This window comes from Fibroporia radiculosa, assembly GCF_000313525.1.
Source record: "Fibroporia radiculosa TFFH 294 genomic supercontigs, scaffold2693, whole genome shotgun sequence".
Classification (NCBI taxonomy): domain Eukaryota; kingdom Fungi; phylum Basidiomycota; class Agaricomycetes; order Polyporales; family Fibroporiaceae; genus Fibroporia; species Fibroporia radiculosa.
This window is the reverse complement of record NW_012133359.1, coordinates 55,476-71,942: the sequence shown is the minus strand read 5'-3', so window position 1 is coordinate 71,942 and position 16,467 is coordinate 55,476. Positions and strand designations below refer to the sequence as shown.

General features: G+C 49.3%; 6 protein-coding genes across 6 annotated transcripts; 4 read left to right on the top strand and 2 right to left on the bottom strand.

The window, feature by feature from the left end:
* Nucleotides 1–371: 371 nt before the first annotated feature.
* Nucleotides 372–5,125, top strand: FIBRA_04166 (uncharacterized protein; the record flags this gene model as incomplete). The annotated part of the gene is made up of 23 exons (XM_012325982.1): nt 372–762; nt 811–902; nt 1,054–1,125; nt 1,176–1,303; nt 1,355–1,439; nt 1,491–1,586; nt 1,642–1,709; nt 1,764–2,084; nt 2,134–2,247; nt 2,304–2,387; nt 2,435–2,598; nt 2,665–2,776; nt 2,826–2,913; nt 2,967–3,108; nt 3,168–3,253; nt 3,301–3,400; nt 3,454–3,561; nt 3,609–3,751; nt 3,800–3,940; nt 3,994–4,262; nt 4,316–4,405; nt 4,453–4,708; nt 4,760–5,125. 23 exons carry the CDS (start codon nt 372–374, stop codon nt 5,123–5,125), a joined length of 3,516 nt encoding a protein of 1,171 aa, XP_012181372.1.
* Nucleotides 5,126–5,355: 230 nt separating this feature from the next.
* FIBRA_04165 (uncharacterized protein) lies at nt 5,356–9,185 on the bottom strand (the record flags this gene model as incomplete). Its single annotated transcript, XM_012325981.1, has 7 exons — nt 5,356–5,995; nt 6,046–6,221; nt 6,275–6,625; nt 6,656–6,724; nt 6,783–6,919; nt 6,978–8,371; nt 8,428–9,185. 7 exons carry the CDS (start codon nt 9,183–9,185, stop codon nt 5,356–5,358), a joined length of 3,525 nt encoding a protein of 1,174 aa, XP_012181371.1.
* A 1,624-nt stretch (nt 9,186–10,809) lies between these two features.
* FIBRA_04164 (uncharacterized protein) lies at nt 10,810–11,608 on the top strand (the record flags this gene model as incomplete). The annotated part of the gene is made up of 4 exons (XM_012325980.1): nt 10,810–10,878; nt 10,947–11,144; nt 11,200–11,439; nt 11,495–11,608. 4 exons carry the CDS (start codon nt 10,810–10,812, stop codon nt 11,606–11,608), a joined length of 621 nt encoding a protein of 206 aa, XP_012181370.1.
* A 918-nt stretch (nt 11,609–12,526) lies between these two features.
* FIBRA_04163 (uncharacterized protein) lies at nt 12,527–13,840 on the top strand (the record flags this gene model as incomplete). Its single annotated transcript, XM_012325979.1, has 5 exons — nt 12,527–13,210; nt 13,294–13,392; nt 13,446–13,466; nt 13,544–13,738; nt 13,796–13,840. The coding sequence occupies 5 exons, from the start codon at nt 12,527–12,529 to the stop codon at nt 13,838–13,840; spliced, it is 1,044 nt and encodes a 347-aa protein (XP_012181369.1).
* Nucleotides 13,841–14,477: 637 nt separating this feature from the next.
* FIBRA_04162 (uncharacterized protein) lies at nt 14,478–15,455 on the top strand (the record flags this gene model as incomplete). The annotated part of the gene is made up of 4 exons (XM_012325978.1): nt 14,478–14,639; nt 14,742–14,934; nt 14,992–15,241; nt 15,296–15,455. The coding sequence occupies 4 exons, from the start codon at nt 14,478–14,480 to the stop codon at nt 15,453–15,455; spliced, it is 765 nt and encodes a 254-aa protein (XP_012181368.1).
* Nucleotides 15,456–15,557: 102 nt separating this feature from the next.
* Nucleotides 15,558–16,422, bottom strand: FIBRA_04161 (uncharacterized protein; the record flags this gene model as incomplete). Its single annotated transcript, XM_012325977.1, has 4 exons — nt 15,558–15,789; nt 15,842–16,053; nt 16,112–16,224; nt 16,407–16,422. 4 exons carry the CDS (start codon nt 16,420–16,422, stop codon nt 15,558–15,560), a joined length of 573 nt encoding a protein of 190 aa, XP_012181367.1.
* Between the last annotated feature and the right edge of the window lie 45 nt (nt 16,423–16,467).

Genomic DNA, 16,467 nt, shown 5'->3' with positions numbered 1-16,467 from the left:
GAATACGAGAGCTAAGGCGAGATGAGATAGTGATGCCATAGTGTTAAATCTTTTGGACAAACTTGTTCGTGTATTTTCCGGCCTCTGCATCGCCATAATACTGTACAAAGCGAATGTTAGACTGGCGAGGATAGGCTCAAGAAAAAAATTAATTCATGCAATTTCCGGGGGTGCCTGGAGTTCAGGACGAGACATGTCGGTCTTGTAGGACTAAGCAAAGGTGCCGCTTGCTGAGGCAAGTGATCGAGGCAAGCACAGTACGGTAACATCCGCTCAGTCGCGTCGCCACCAGCCCATCACTGATCATTTCCGCGACGCCGTCCGGCCAACGAGGCCCTCACTCTCGGTACTGTCTCCTTCTGGTGTTTGCAATGCCTCCCAAACGGACCCGTCGCCGTTCTCCTACTCAGGTCGGCTTAAATGTGGGTGAAAGGCTCAAACGGACCAAGCTTGTAAGGACCAGTTCTCTTTCAGCTTGGGACTGGGTGGGTACCGAAGTGCTCAGTGCGTCGGATATCTCTCAAGACCATCTAATGGCAACATGTGGTTTCTCCGAGCGCAACATGCATTCCTTATGTCCGACCAAATATGTGCTTCATGCGCCTACTGAGGCACCAACCGCAGAACTTCGTGCTTCCGGCGAGTTGGAGGATGACGCGATTATTATCTCGGACGATGAACGACCCACATGTAGCGGTAAGGGCTGTAGGAGTAATCCATACTGTCTCAACTACCTGGGTCAGGATAAGTGGGAAGACGAAGGTGGGCACAACGTAGTAGAATTAAGATCCGAGCTGACTGTCCGTGCAGAAAAGGCTCGAAAAGCTTTTCTGAAGGCGTCAGATTTAGGCGAGAGCCCTCTTGTCCGTTCGAGAAAGCCTGGACACCCTATCGGTCTCAAAGTGTGTCTTCAGTGAGGTGAACATTGCGCGAATACTCAATGAATGGCGATGGCGCACCACAGAACTTAGGGGCCACATGCTATGCTAATGCATACTTACAAGCAAGTTATCTCTAAGACAAGACATCAACCTTTCTGACTGACTTCTGTAGGTTTGGTTCCAAGATTTAGCGTTCCGAAACGGCGTGTATAAGTGTCAGCTCCCCCAGGGTCTCAAACAGGAGGTTGGTCTGTATGCCATATAACAAAAGTATCCGCTGCATTTGTATTATAGGCACATCCTATCTTTCAATTGCAAGTTACATTTGCGGCGATGCAAGAGTGCACGCAAAGCTCCTTTAATCCCATCAGGCTTGTGGAAAGTCTTAAGTTGAGAACTTCGGAGCAACAAGATGCGCAGGAGTACGCCAATTATGCTCTGGTGTTGCTAGTATGACTCAAAGCTGGTTAAAGATTCTCGAAATTATTTATGGCTCATCTGGATGCTGAATTTCGCAAGCAGCAAGATCCAACTCTGAAAACATTGATTGCTGACCAGGTGATCATTACTCCTCGCTGACTGTTTGCACTTAATGTTTACAAACAGTAGTTCCAAGGAAAGCAAGTGTATGGCACTATTTGCGAGCGCTGCCAACACCGCTCTGAGAGACTGGCTGATTTCTTAGAGATTGAAGTCAACATTAAGGTCATTCAGCTAATGGCCATCTATTTTTGCTGAATTCCAACATATCTGATCACAGAACCACGCCACCTTAGAAGATCGCATTTCTGCCGCACTCGAGCCAGAAATATTGACTGGTGATAATAAGTAAGTTGCGTCACCATCGTTCTGGAATGGCTAGATCATAGCTATCGGTTTTAGGTACCTCTGCCCACAATGTGATAGTCTTCAGGATGCTAAGAGGTACACCGAATTGCGTGACTTACCTCCAGTGCTGCATTTCTCTTTGCTGCGGTTTGTCTACGACTTGTCGTCAATGGAGCGCAAGAAAAGCAAACATACCATGTCATTCCCAACTATCGTTGATATGGATCGTTTTCTTGGATCCCTTGAATCTCGCGGATGCGCCGGCGAAGATATTGACGAAAAGCGTAAGAATCTCTACGAACTGCGTGGTGTCTTACTTCACAAGGGCGCTAGTGCGTATCATGGTCATTATGAAGCTCAGGTTTTCGATATGAGGTGATAATTATTGCATCCGAAAGTGTTTAAATTCTGAATGTTATCAAAGAAATGGTGCATGGTACCAGTACAATGATGAGACGGTCACAAAGTTGGACCCTTCAGCTTTTGATGTTCTCGGACAGCTTGGGGGCAGCATGTCGTCGGAACAAAAGAATAAAAGGTACAGTTATAGACATTCAGGAATGGGAGAAATTGAATCCACTAATTCATCTACAGCAAAGAGAACACAGTCAAACAACATAGTAACTCGAGGAAACGACGAAGGGTGGACGACAGTGATAGTGAAACCGAGATCATTGGGTGCGTTGAGTAGCATTGCACGGTTCAGTCCCACTGATTTTTACTAGATCGCGACCATCTCCTAAAGATTATGAGAAGACACCCTCATCAGCACTCGGGTACAATTTCTTTGATCTGACGAGTCCATATGCTGTTACTGAGGATTCCAGTCCTAGATATATTTCTTCAAGAGATGCATATATGCTGGTATATGCTCGCGCAGACAACTCAAGTGAGTACGAACGTTCTTTGCTCTGGCAGCACCAGCAAAAAAATGATTGTCTCCACGACATGTTAGATTATCAGCTGGGGACCCACTTGCCTGCAATAGAGCCACCAGCTGCTGCACGACAGGCAGTGAAAGTTCTAAATGACGGCCATGAGGTAGCATGCAATGCTTATATTGAGAAGTGAGCAGGGTCATAGCAATGGTTACAATCTACTTATCCTTCACTTTAGGGAGAGCAAAGCAAATCTTAACTTCAGCAGGACAAGGTCCAGGATTATGAGTATTTATCGGACATGGAGCGTAGCAACGCGGGAAATGGTTTGTTGCGATGTCCGATATACCTATTCTGCTCATACTATCACCCATTATAGGAATCTGTGGTAGTTTCCCGAAGGGAGCTTGAATCTTGGATGTTGCGCTATCTGTCTGAGACTAAACGGCGAACGGTATTACCTGCAGAAGGATCGCAAGGTCCGAATAGTATTGATGCCGATTCTATGGCAGCTAAGGAAGGTACAATGATATGCCGTCCTCTCCAGTGCCACTAGCTAACATGTCACATTGCAAATGAGGAGACATTGAGCCTGCACAGGCGATCGTGTGCGCACACGGACGGTTGGATCCGACTAAAGCAAACGAAATGAAGGTCATCACAAAGGTGCGCATTGTGGAGGCGGAGTTCGGCAACACCTGAGACAATTTCAGGTAGCTTACGAGCGCATATCATCAGAAGATGGAGTTGAATTACTTCCCAAGCTAACCCCTTTGGACGTATGTGCAGCCTGTGTTCAGGAAGCATTCCATGGTATGGTCCATCGCAGTGCGCGCTGAAGTGACCTTATTCATGTGGTGTTGCAGAGCGATTATATCAAATTGAGCATCCACAATCAGTCGCCCATTTCGACGAGATATATCTGGTTCATGACAATGAGCCAGGCTTTTGGATCTCAAAGCAATGGCTTAAAGGTAAAGTGCAATCATTTGGTTGCCTACAGTGTCTCACTTGGGTCTAGATTGGAGGCTAGCGAAACCCAAGATGCATGTTGCGTGTCGAGATGATCCCTCACCTGATAGTCAAGAATTTAATCGCCACGTTCGATGCGAACATGGTGGACTTTCAGCTAATGCAGCTGCTCGCCGACGCATTTCAACTGAAGTGCGCATTTTTTCTTCTCTGATTTGTATGATACTGAGCCCCGGAAAGGCTTGTCTCTTTCTGCAGGAAATCTTTCCCGGTTGGCAGGCTTTGTCAGCGGATTGTGAGCTGTGTCCCGTATGTGAAGCTTTGGCACAGATCTCCAAAGAAGATAAGCGTGAAGTGCGCAAACAAGCAGAAGAGGAGAAGGTGCGGGCAATTCAGTCTTGGACCTATATATGCTAGATAAATTCATCGAACAGGCTAAACTCAAGCGAATGCATGATGATACTTTGCATGGAAACACTGCACTGCTTAAAAATATCCCATGCGCTATAGTTCCGGCTGAATTTGTTCGCTCGTGGAGGCAATGGTTACAGCGGCCAGGAGAAATATCTCGCCCTCAGGCTATCGATAACTCTGAATTCATCTGTGAGCATGGCCTACTATGCATAGATCCGAACACGGCGTTTGATATCGAGGCCTCAATCGCCATTATCGAGCGGGCTGATTGGGATATACTCGAAAAAATGTAGGACCTTTCACTTTAAGCCTCCCCACATATCTGCTGAGATTCTCAATTAGCTATTCAGCTGGTCCTTTAGTAGCTGTCGAAAATGACGGTACCCAGATGCGATCTGAGGTGGCTGTGTGCGATGAATGTTGTCAGAAGAGGTGAGTGATGATCCTCGCACTTGAATAGATTTTTCATATGTTGGCAGAAAATTGGATTATGAGGTTGCCGAAGTTATTGTTCGTGTTCTCGGTGCAAACGACCCAATACCAACGGTAAAAAGCTATTCTGAGGAGTCAAACCAGCAGGTGAAACGTTTGGACCCACCTATTGCAATGACTTATGGATCACGCAAAGCCGGTGGACTCCGACAATCTAATCGTATAAGGTTAGGCAAGAATCCGATTAGACGACGAAGAATCACAATCACGAGGATGATGACAGTCAAAGACATTAAGGTCTTGGTACGCGCACGCTACAGCCACATTCTTACAGTTAATTGATTCGGCCTACAGATTCAGGAAGAACTTAACATTCCTGTCATATCGCAACAATTGTTTTATCGAGGCCAGGAGCTGGATGGTAGTTCTCTGTCTGTCTCATCCATCGGAATATTATCCAACGACGTGTTGGACCTTCGGGAGCAACATGAAGAGATCAATTTACTTTCTGACTCGGACGATGACCATGGCAATAAGAAGAGACGTGAAGGTCTAGGTTTTGGAGGAACTTTACTCGGCGGTCTGGCAACCAATGATATTGCGGAACCTACTTCTGACCATGAACTGCGTCAAGCGACCACTTTGAAATCCTGTAGTACATGTACCTTTGATAATGACTCTGAAGCACTGGTATGTGCCATGTGCGAGTCTTCCTTGTGAACAGAGTTGTCCTTTGCAATGGGGGATTTTGGATAATATCAACGAAATGACTGGAATCGCTTACATACACATTTAATAAGTACAATGCCAGAGCAACGAGAGCAGCCACTACTTCATACACAATGCCAGATATCAACGTGCCAATGAAAAGAAGTATCGTAAATCAAAGAGAGGAACGTCTATGACATAATAATGTACTAGCAAGCGAATCCCAAGAGAACCGGGCGAAGTCATGACGAAGTATAAAAAATCGGAACGGTAGAGATGATGGAGGGCGTCACATACTGGGTTGGAGGTGTTCCCGCGATTTGTCGCACGGGTTCTGCAGCCGCGAGCGCCGAGTCCATAACAGAACTCGGGGGTAAAGGCGTCCGGGTCTGTTGCTGAAGTAATGAACTCGCTGTCATGAGGACATCGACCTCGCTAGAGAGGGGGCCAACCATGTCAACGGCTTGCGCTACCGCAGATTGAGTAGCAACAGATACGTCCTTGACTGTGACTGGTGTCGGGACCGATGAGACCGTAGATATACCCGACGACGCTACCACTGTACGATCTGCAGCGACCTGACGCGCAGCTTGCAGCACGACTTGCTGGGCGGCTGCTGTCAAAGCATTGGACTGCGTGTCAGAGCCGTCTGGATGTTCTCTAGACATCTTTGAGTTGAAGGCCTGCGCAGTCACAGTGAGAACATGCTGCTGTTTGGCCAAAGCTTGTAGCCCGGGACCGGCATCATTTGGAGACGCCACTACTTGAGACTGCGCCTCCTGGGCCACTCTCTGAGCGGCAGTAGTAAGCACCTGCACCACCTGGGAGTCTGGCGCCGCCACAGGCGCAGTAGGGGCGAGAGCAGATTGCGTGCGTAGGAGGCTAGGACGCACGTCAATGTTTAAGGAAGGTAAAATTTCAACGAGACTGACCGAGGTGGTGGCGCTTGTGTCACCATTGGGTCACTCAATACCCGTCGCGGATTATGGATATCACCAACCAATGACGGCCGTCGCGAGGGAGTGAATGTAGAATCCACGGAAGCCATTGGTGCTATCGTTATATGCACGGTGTGAGAGAGGAGCTCCTCTTTACCATCTTGAATAAACTGATGACTCGAATATGAGAGAGAGATACATGAGTGTATAGAGAAATACCAACCCTGGCTTCCACTGTAACATCGCAGCTCTGAGCGTCAGGAGTCGGTATTCCAGATATGATGTCGTCCTTCCAGGACAACCAAAGGGGTAGCGATGGAGAACTGTACTGCACAGGCATATTCGACCGCGACGCTTGGGGATCCCAGATACGAGGTGTCCAAGACCAACGAAGTCCAACATAAGCAACTCCTGGGGGTGTTCCAGCCAGTTTGCGGCGGAATGGGCGAAACATCCAGCCGCCGTCTGATTTTTTGGCATCAACATGCCAGATGTGATTGCCTTTTGATTTTGACTTCTTCCCGTCTTCGTTGAACCGGGAGATATAGGGCTGGTTCCAAAGAAAATTGCGAATCTACGGGTATTAAATATCAGCAGACCGGACTCGACCGAGTGGAGCAACACTCGCCTTTTTCATGGGTATCTTCTCTTCGGGGTAACCTTGCCGAGCAAGCTACGGATGTACGAACAATCATCCGCGCGGTGCCGAATACAATTAGATCAACTCGTACCTCCTCTAAGAATGCATTGGTGAATGCCTGTATACGGAACTTGAACGGCCGAAAGTCTGGCGACTCGTCTAATCGCTGCATCTTTTTGGCCATCAATGTCTGATGTATCGGTTCGCCTTTTGCATCTTTTGCGTCGACTAGGGTACAAGGTCCGATCAGTCAAAATCAATCACGAGGCTATGGAGCAACGCTTACGATTGGAGCAAATACTGTTAAGGAACTCGAAAAATATACGCTCCACCTCGGCTCGATACTCCTGTGGGACCTCGTTTCCGTGCCCCGAGGACGTCGATCCTCCATCGGCAGAAGGCGATCCACGGCTCAGTCTTCGCTGGCCAGACGGCGACATTGCCGCCGACCCCGCCTCCCCATCGGTCCTACATTCCATTGTGTCGGCTCCAGGCGAGGATTGGTGCATTGCTGGTGACGGTCCACTATCATATTCGTCAGAGTCATGCCCCATGTCCATCTCATCCTCAAACTCTGGAGATGATGGACGACTAGGCATCCCTGACGTCCGTGACAATATCATATCATACGAATTAACTAGAGGATGAATCTCGCCCTGCCCGAGCGCGAAGGAAGACGAGCGCGAAGAGCGCACCGCGGGAAGCGGTGGCACATTCGCAGGCGAGGAGCCCGCGATCGGCGTCGATGACTGCTGGAGATGGGCCACCATACTGGGCGCATTGAAAATGGACGGAGGATACTGTAACGACGATGGTCCCGAAATCGATTCGGGTATACCCGGTAGTACTGATCCAGCAGAGAGTGAATGCTGATGATGGCGCACGACTGGGGCGGGCCCCTCCGCCCACATATTACTTGGTAGCGAAGGATTGAAACCGACAGATGGAAGGGTAGTCGCTAACCCGCCGGATGAAGCAGGAGGTGAGGTGAAGTCTGAAGGTGGATGCGCGTGGTCTAGAACCGAATAATGGAGCGCAGATTGAAGGGAATGTGTGGATTGGTGCGCCTCGGACATAATACCAAGGGGATGGTGAGTGAGACCGGCAGAGCTTTGTGGGCGCGAACTAGAGCTGGCTAGAGGGAGAGATGAAGGTATCGGTGCAATGTCATTCATAGAGGACAGTGCACCTGGTATCGATGACATTGGAGAGGCGAAGGAAAATCCAGATTGTGACAGAAGAGATCCCGAAAGTGGGATAGCTGATGCGGGTGGCATTTGTAATGGAGGAGTATCATCCTGAGGCTCGAGCTTCATCGACTTTAATGCTCTGTCACCATCTATGGCAGACGCACACCGCTTGCGAGACGAATCTGACGCGTCGGCCATTCCACTAGGATCCAGAGGATTGGCAGATGACGCATAAGAAGCAAGGCCATTTATATGGTTCTGCTGCCCAGCAGGCGGAGGCGCAGGTAATACACCATTGCCACCAGGAGCGGACGCATTCGAGTGCGGGGAGGAATGAGAGGAGGATGTGGGCCCATCTGCCAATTGTAAGGCAGCCACGAGGTCCGCGACCAGAAGAACGTTCTTCTTAAGGACATCTACGATCTGTTGTGCATGCGTGGTGGATCCCATATCGCAAGCTTGGCTACCGGAGTTGGCTTGACGAGCAATACTAATGAAGTTTCGGACCATAAATGATGATGAAACCTACGAAAGATCTGAACTCACTTCTTTAGCATGTCTCCCAGAACCATTAAATGTGCGCTGCCAGGCTGTTCGGGTGAGTTTTCCTTTACCGATTGGGCATTATCAACGGTCAAAGGATATTGAAAACCGGCGTCGTGGATCGACGTCGGAGGAACACTGCTTCCGGATGAAAACGTCAGATCGGAAGCAGAACTCAAGAGGTGTGGTGGTGATGCAGATGAGCCAGAGCGACTACGGGAGACATTACAATCAAGAGCGGAGGCCAAAGACGACGTGACAGAATATGATGATGTTACACCGTTGGCAGCAGGGGAGGAGGCATGTGATGGATTGGACGAGACTGTGTTCGCACTAGGAGAAGAAGCAATCTGATGGTGAGTGTCTAGACCTTCAAGGCCATTGACACGATAATCCATGCTGAATGAATTACTTTGTTGGGTGTAACTGGGAACGAGTCCTTGTGTAGTGGCTGAGTCAACAGTCACAGCAGAAACAACATCCATGGCTGCCATATCAGCACCAGATGTGGGAAGGGAGGTGAGAGATAACTGCATGGCAACTGGAACAGCATGAGCATGGTCGACCTCGGACTGGAACAGCGAAGGAATGAGTGAACGGACATGCGGAGCAGAGCTGGGTGGAAGCGAGGGGTCAACACTGTGTGAAGAAGGGACGAGGGGACTGAACGTGGGTAGTCCCTCGCTAGTTGGAAAGTGCTGAAAGTGCTGAGAGTCAACGGCGGCAGGAGGAGGGGGCAAGACATCTTGGGGAGAAGCCATTCGGGCGCGCGCGACGAATGACAGCCACTGCTATGATGCCCGCCCGACAACAGCAGCTGACGGTATACGTATGGTTCTAGCGGAGACAATTATTCAGCACAAACGGCTTGAAGGATAGACCTACTACGGACGACGAATGTGTGGGGGATTCCAACATGAGTTTGACGAGGAGAATATGGCAAAGTGCTTACCGAAAGAAGGCAGGTGCGAAGGGTATCGGGAGGATCGTGCGTTGCAACAAGTGCACGAACGCGACGGGGAGGATGGCACTGCAGGAGAAGATAGAAGGGAGGATCTACGCGCAGGGCTTCAGGCGGATTATTTTAGGCGGTCGATTGTGACGGAGGACGCGATGAGCAGCAGGCAAGCTCGAGCGCGAGGCGACTGGGACGAGATGAACGGTCGAGGCCTGCACAGGCAAGAGCATCCGACCGCAAGGCGAAACGTGCAGACGCTCTGAAGAATTGCAGCCTCCGCTTATCTAACTCCCATCAACACGCGCAAATACCGTAGATAGCAGCCACCGCCCGCCTCTCGCTCTCTTCTCCTCCTCCTCTTCACCATGCCCTGGCACGACTCACCCCGGCAAATCCCACACCACGCCCGTTGATTCCCCGAAGCCCTCCCAGGTCCCTTCGCTGCGGCTTCTTGTGGTTCGGGAACGGTCCTAGTTTGCCTTTTGCCTTTCTCCTCAGCGCGCGCGCCATCTTTACGGCAGTCTTCTCAGCTGCATCTGCACAACAATGTTCTCTTCCCTGTGCCGTCTGCTTGATGCATTCATTTCTCGGCTGCGCACGATATGTCAAGTTGGCATCGCATCCGCCGCCGACGTATCTGGCACTTACCGTATGTCGGAATTATGTGTGTGCAACTTTCCGAACAGTCGGGACAATTCAAACATGACCACGTTGGTAGAAGCGAAGTCCTCGCTATCTATCACCTCTTCTCTCATCAAGCTACCGTGCCTGTCTTGACCACGATGGGCGCGGTGATAAGTGTGTCATGCTTCTCATTCATTTATTGCATGACCAGGCGCCTTTACTAGACAAGATCTCGTCTTTGCCCATGGTCCTTCGCATAGCCTTCCCAGGCAGCTCCGGCATGGTGATGCAAGTCGTCGCTTAACCCGTCCGACTGTTGATTAGATGTTCACCCATCTCATTTGCAGTACAACCCTTGCTACCATATTCCCCCGGTCGTGATATGTTTCAACCATAAGCTCGTAGCATCATGGCGCATCGGTGGTATCGTATGCGGGTCCCATTTCAGGATGAGATCGGCTAGTGCGACTTAACAACCAGGTTGCAATGCGGCTTCTCGAGCACATAAAGGCATAACTCATGACAGAGTGCGCGCCACGAAACCATGAGGACGGTTTTGAGCTCAGGATCAGACCTGCCTCTCATGCGCTACAAAGTCTACGAGTCACTGCGTGCATTAGTACCAAACAATTAGTACCAAACAAGCGTGAAAATTCTTCATATGTAGAGCATCACGTACTATAAGTGGTCACCGGTATAATGCGATGACTAGATCAGGATGTCGGTTGCGTGTCCTTCTTGGCACTGACCACATCTCGAATCGCTTCTGCCACGCTTGTATCTACTTTGGTGTCTAGTTGGGAATGGCTAGCACTAGTAAACAGTATAAAGCTATCGGTGAGGATATATGGAAAGGACGAACGGAGAAAATTGTATGTTCCCCGTTACTGCCTTCCGCCAGCCTGGCCTACGCCACCATCCTGACTTACTCAAGACTTAGAATTCAGAGCTATTCGCGTTAACGTATGGCGCGCTCGTCATCCAGCTCATTCAGGACTATGAGGACTTTGCAGAGGTCAACAAACAGCTGGAGAAGATGGGTTATAATATTGGCACCCGATTGATCGAAGATTTTTTGGCCCGCAGTGCCATTGGAAGATGTGCTGACTTCAAAGAGGTTGGGGAGGTCGTGGCCAAGGTCCCTCCGTCGCAAATTATCCAGCCCAAATACTCATGTCAATGTATGCTCCTAGGTTGGCTTCAAGTCGTTTCTGAACATCACCCCTATTGTAACTCATGCTGCACCTCCACCGGCTGCCTCATCACGAACTAGCACTCCTGCGCCGCAGTCCAATGCGGTTGGGTCGTCATTCACTCTTACTTTGGATGAAAATCCACTGGTGGAGTTTGTTGAGTTACCCGAAGATGCCCTCGAAGGAGGCTTGTGGTTCAGCAACGTCTTATGCGGTGTGCTGAGAGGGGCACTGGAAATGGTATTTCTCTCCGATTCGTGTCCAGTGCAACGATACTACTGTATATCAGATTCAGATGCAGGTGCAGGCGACATTCATATCAGACGTCCTGCGCGGAGATGAAACTACGGAGATCCGGGTGACACTGTTGAAGTACCTTGAAGAAGAAGTTCCTGTAGCCGATGACTAGGTACTGGCTTTTGACATTAAATATGGTGATCTATATGGCGCCTCTCACTGTTGATTGTATATGCGTACCGATTGGACCTGTAAAACATTGGTTCCAGTACCGTGTAACAAACATTCTATGAAAAGCAGCAGGAACACACGTGCGACACTAAATAGTAGGATCCGCAATTATCCTCACGCATACCGCTCCACTCTATTGAGTTTCTTGGCAGTCTTTGCATTTGTCTGGGTGTTCTGTCCTCTGACGGGTAGACCCATCGCATGCCGCCTCCCAACGTAGCTACCAATCATCCGCTGGTGAGCTATGTTTTCTCGAATTTCTCTTCGTAACTCCGACTCGATTTTAATGCTTCGCAGTTTATCGCCTAGGGACTCCTTGAGAGGGATAGGCGCATCCGTACCGCTGAGGTAGGGCGTTTCCTCCGATATGGGCTGAGATAATCGTAGCGGTATAAAGTCCGGGTTGGCGAGTGTATAGCGAGGTAAAGGGGGGGCCGTAGCAGGCGAGGATAAGAAGGCTGTGAGGGACGTCACTTGGTGTGGTGTCAAGTCTCGAACCCGGCAGGTATCGTGTATTTGAACTCGTGAACATAGACGGTGAGCGGTGTTGTGTCCAATACCGTAGAAATGAGTCAAGGCAAACTCGGAGTATGTCAGACGATAACACGAATGCCTAGATTAATCTAGCTCACCTTTACTAACTGCTTATCTGGTAGTAGAACCCCCAGTATGTGTACCATGTCGACCCGTCGTGATAATGCCAATTGGTCGATGACCACAGGTAGGCGCGCTAGCGCTGGAGCAACCCGCTCTCTCTTTGAATCTCAGATTTAGAACTCCGACGTGTCGAGTGTTGACTCTCACTCTGAGCCACATCACCTCTTCAACACTCATTTACCTAAGGGACTATCTTTTCATCATGTCGACCAGCAAAGCCGAAGGGCGTCGAGAAGACGCATTGGCCAAACAGCGAAGTCAAATGCGCGAAGAGTTTGAACGCCAGAAGCAGACATTGATCAATGAGACAGAGAAGGCTCGTCCGTCCTCTAATCGCTTTGTTGGGCAGAATGACTCTGTGGAAGATACCTTGAAGAAGAGTACTGTAGGTCTCGTAAAGCTGGAGGATTTTCAGCAGAGGAGGAAGGAGTTGGAAGAAGCCAAGGCCCGTGAGGCTGCCAGGACGAATGAGCTAAAGTATGTCGTGTTTCCTGCCGAACCATTTTCCTCGATCGAGCTCCATGCGAATTGCTTACCGGTTGTGGAGAATGTGTTTAGAGACGAGCAGAAGAAGATAAAGAAGCGGAAAAAGATGGCAAAGTCGACGCTCTCATTCGCTGTAGACGACGAAGAGGGAAATGACGGAAACAGCTCAAACCCCAATGACATCAGCAGTGAAGCGAAACCGGCTAAGCGTGCAAAATCGCGCAAAAACCCCAATGTTGACACGTCGTTTTTGCCTGATCGGGAGCGCGAAGAAGCTGAGCGGCGACAGAGGGAGGAGTTAAGGCAGGAGTGGCTCAGGAAGCAAGACGAATTGAAGCAAGAAGACATTGAAATCACCTATTCGTACTGGGATGGAAGTGGACATCGGAAGAGTGTAAAGGTGAGTCCCTGATAATGTCGTGACTAGCACTGGGCCATGACCACATAGATGCATACATGGGGATGTCTGCGATAATTGCATAGTGTAAGAAAGGCGACGACGTTTCCACCTTCCTTGAAAAATGTCGTCAACAGTTCCCCGAACTCAGAGGTATCAGCGTTGATAACCTGATGTATGTGAAGGTGAGATCGTTGCCGTATGCGAATTGTACAAGTGCCTGATTGATCGCTTCCAGGAGGACTTGATAATTCCTCACGTACGTGCACTCTATTGAAAGATTCTATAAGAGAAAGATTCCATAAGATATTCACGAGCCCTGCCTATCGCATACAGCACTACACTTTTTACGACTTCATCGTCAACAAGGCGCGGGGCAAATCTGGACCCTTGTTTAATTTTGACGTACATGATGATGTGCGGCTTCTTGCTGATGCCTCAATTGAGAAGGATGAGTCGCATGCGGGCAAGGTAGTGGAGCGAAGCTACTATCAGCGGAACAAACATATATTTCCAGCCTCTCGGTGGGAGGTGGGTTCATTCTGTTGTTGGCCCTTGCTGGGACTGACTCTTGTGGAATCTCCATAGGTATACGATCCCGAAAAGAGCTATGGAAAATATACCATTGCATAGGTGGCACCAGTAGCGACACGATTCTCCAATGGTGTGTTTCTGATTACCGTTGTACGATCTAGCAAATATGCCTCATTGGCAACTACAAGCATCTTTGTGGCCTATTGGAGCCCGATTACGGTGTGAGTGGGTAAATCAAGCAAGCATGAAAGATCTGGTCGTCATTGATATGTGCTTGGATGTAAGAGTAAGCAGCTAGAAGGTAGCTTATTTCGCATTGTGAAGCTGGCCTTAGGCAAGACCCGGACTCGGATATTCCGATTGTTTAATTGTTTAATTATTTAGATATTACTGGATGGCGAAGGTATCTTTTTAAAATTGAAGAACTAAACTAACTAAATTACATTAAGTAGCATTTACACAGCAAGTGAGTATAGGCCGGGATAGCTCAGCTGGGAGAGCAACAGACTGAAGTTACGTGAGTGGTGTTCTGGAGGTCCCGTGTTCAATCCACGGTCCTGGCATTTTTTTTGTTTTATCCGACTTTGATAGTGCTGAGACGGAGTCTAAATCTAAAGCTTCGGGATCTCCTGCGATGGCACGTGAGCGTGTGAATATGATGCGAATAGGGCAGGAAGTCAGCACGGTATGATGCAGCTCGACTATAGAGTATCTTCTCTCGTGTTCGCATTTTACAATGTCTGGTACCGGCCCAAGAGAGAATATTTTCCCCACCCGTATGGCACTTACAAATACCAAACTGCGTCTCAAAGGTGCGCAGACGGGACATTCGTTGCTTGCGAAGAAGCGGGACGCGTTAACTACCCGATTCCGGGCGATCCTCCGGAAGGTCGACGAGGTATGTTATGATAATCCAAGATCGTCGCTCTCTGAGCTGGCATACATGCGCTCTCGTTATGCTTCTGATCCGGTCCCTGTGTATGCTCTCTGTATTCTACAGGCAAAGCGAAAGATGGGGCGGGTCATGCAGCTCGCGTCCTTCTCCCTGGCCGAAGTCACCTATGCTACTGGCGATATATCATATCTAGTGCAAGAGCAGGCCAAATCTGCCTCGTTCAAAGTCAAAGCAAAGCAGGAGAACGTCTCGGGCGTTGTCTTACCGGCGTTCGAGGTCGATCGTGTACCGGGCACAGGTGTGTTCTCTCCTTGGTGCTATATTATGATGGATTTATCCGTTGGCTCCTATTGAGATTTCAATCTCACGGGTCTCGGTCGCGGCGGACAGCAAGTCTTACGAGCCAAGGAAGTGTATGCAAAGGCGGTAGAGACGCTAGTCGAGCTCGCCTCTTTGCAGACAGCGTTCATGATATTGGATGAGGTCATCCGCGCTACGAATCGTCGCGTGAATGCAATTGAACATGTCGTGATTCCGCGACTGGACAACACTATCAAGTACATCCTGAGCGAACTGGACGAAATGGATAGAGAGGAGTTCTTCAGGTAAGCACGGTCCCTGCGCGTGATAGCCCCTCTTACAAATATATTGTACAATAGATTAAAGAAAGTCCAAGGCAAGAAAAAGCGCGATACAGAAGCCGCAGAGGCTCAGAGAAAGTTGCTTGAGCAATCGGAAGACGTCACATCTTTCATCCCCGAGATTGAAGGAGGTGGAGGTGACCTGCTGAGTAGTAAAGACGAGGATATCATATTCTGAGTAGTCCGCTTAATACCATTCATTTCAAGCAACAATGCACATTGAAAGAGCTCCGTTCACATAGTCATCCGACCAGTTGTATAATAGCGAATGCATATGGGCTCATTGGCGGGCGGGGCATATCATGTGCGTGGGTGTACATACATGGAATGTTTTGATGGTACGGGTACGCGGGGAAAACAGCAAGAAATAGAGAAATTCAAGCATCACTATGATGTTCGTCACGTTAATCAGACGAATGGGTAAGAAACATATAAAACATACATCAACCATCTCAACGTCGTCGCTCGATTTGCTGTTTTTCTTACGATCCTTTCGTTCGAGAATCGCTCGCCTATCGAAGGATACTCAGACGCCGACCCCCAATTGACCAGAATCGCACGCACCGGTCCTTATCCAATTTGATGGTTGTGATGACCAAATTGCTAGGGTGGACACCAATTGGTACGCTGGCACCGTTTGACTTGTCGCGCTGGACCCGATCCACATGGACCACCCACTTCTTACGATACACTTGTGTGACCTTGCCCTCCCGACCCTTGTATTTGCCTCTCACAATCCGGACCTCGTCTTCCTTGCGAATTGGTAATGACCGTGTCTATGCCATTGTAGGATAATCAGCTCAATGGAGAGAAAGAGTAGCGTAGGAGGCGTACGTTGTACTTTCCGCGAAGCTCCTTTGACAAGGCGGAGGACATAATTTTACGGCGAATGGAGGACGGCGCGGAAAAGTGCGCCTTGCGCGATTTGCGTCTGGAAGAGGATACATCTAGAGGGAAACAAGCAGATGAACAGGGAATTGATAGTTAGCAAACGATTGACGAATGTGGTCCCGGGGTGCATCTGGACGGCAGAGCGTTCATCCAACCCAAATCATTGCCCAAATTTCTGCGTTCTTTCGAGCCCAGATAGCTTGCCAGCATATCACACAAGAGCGAACTAATAACTGACCAGGGTTGAACTTCATCTTGAGCGACTCGAGAACTTTGAGGATGGGGGGACGGCGTGGACT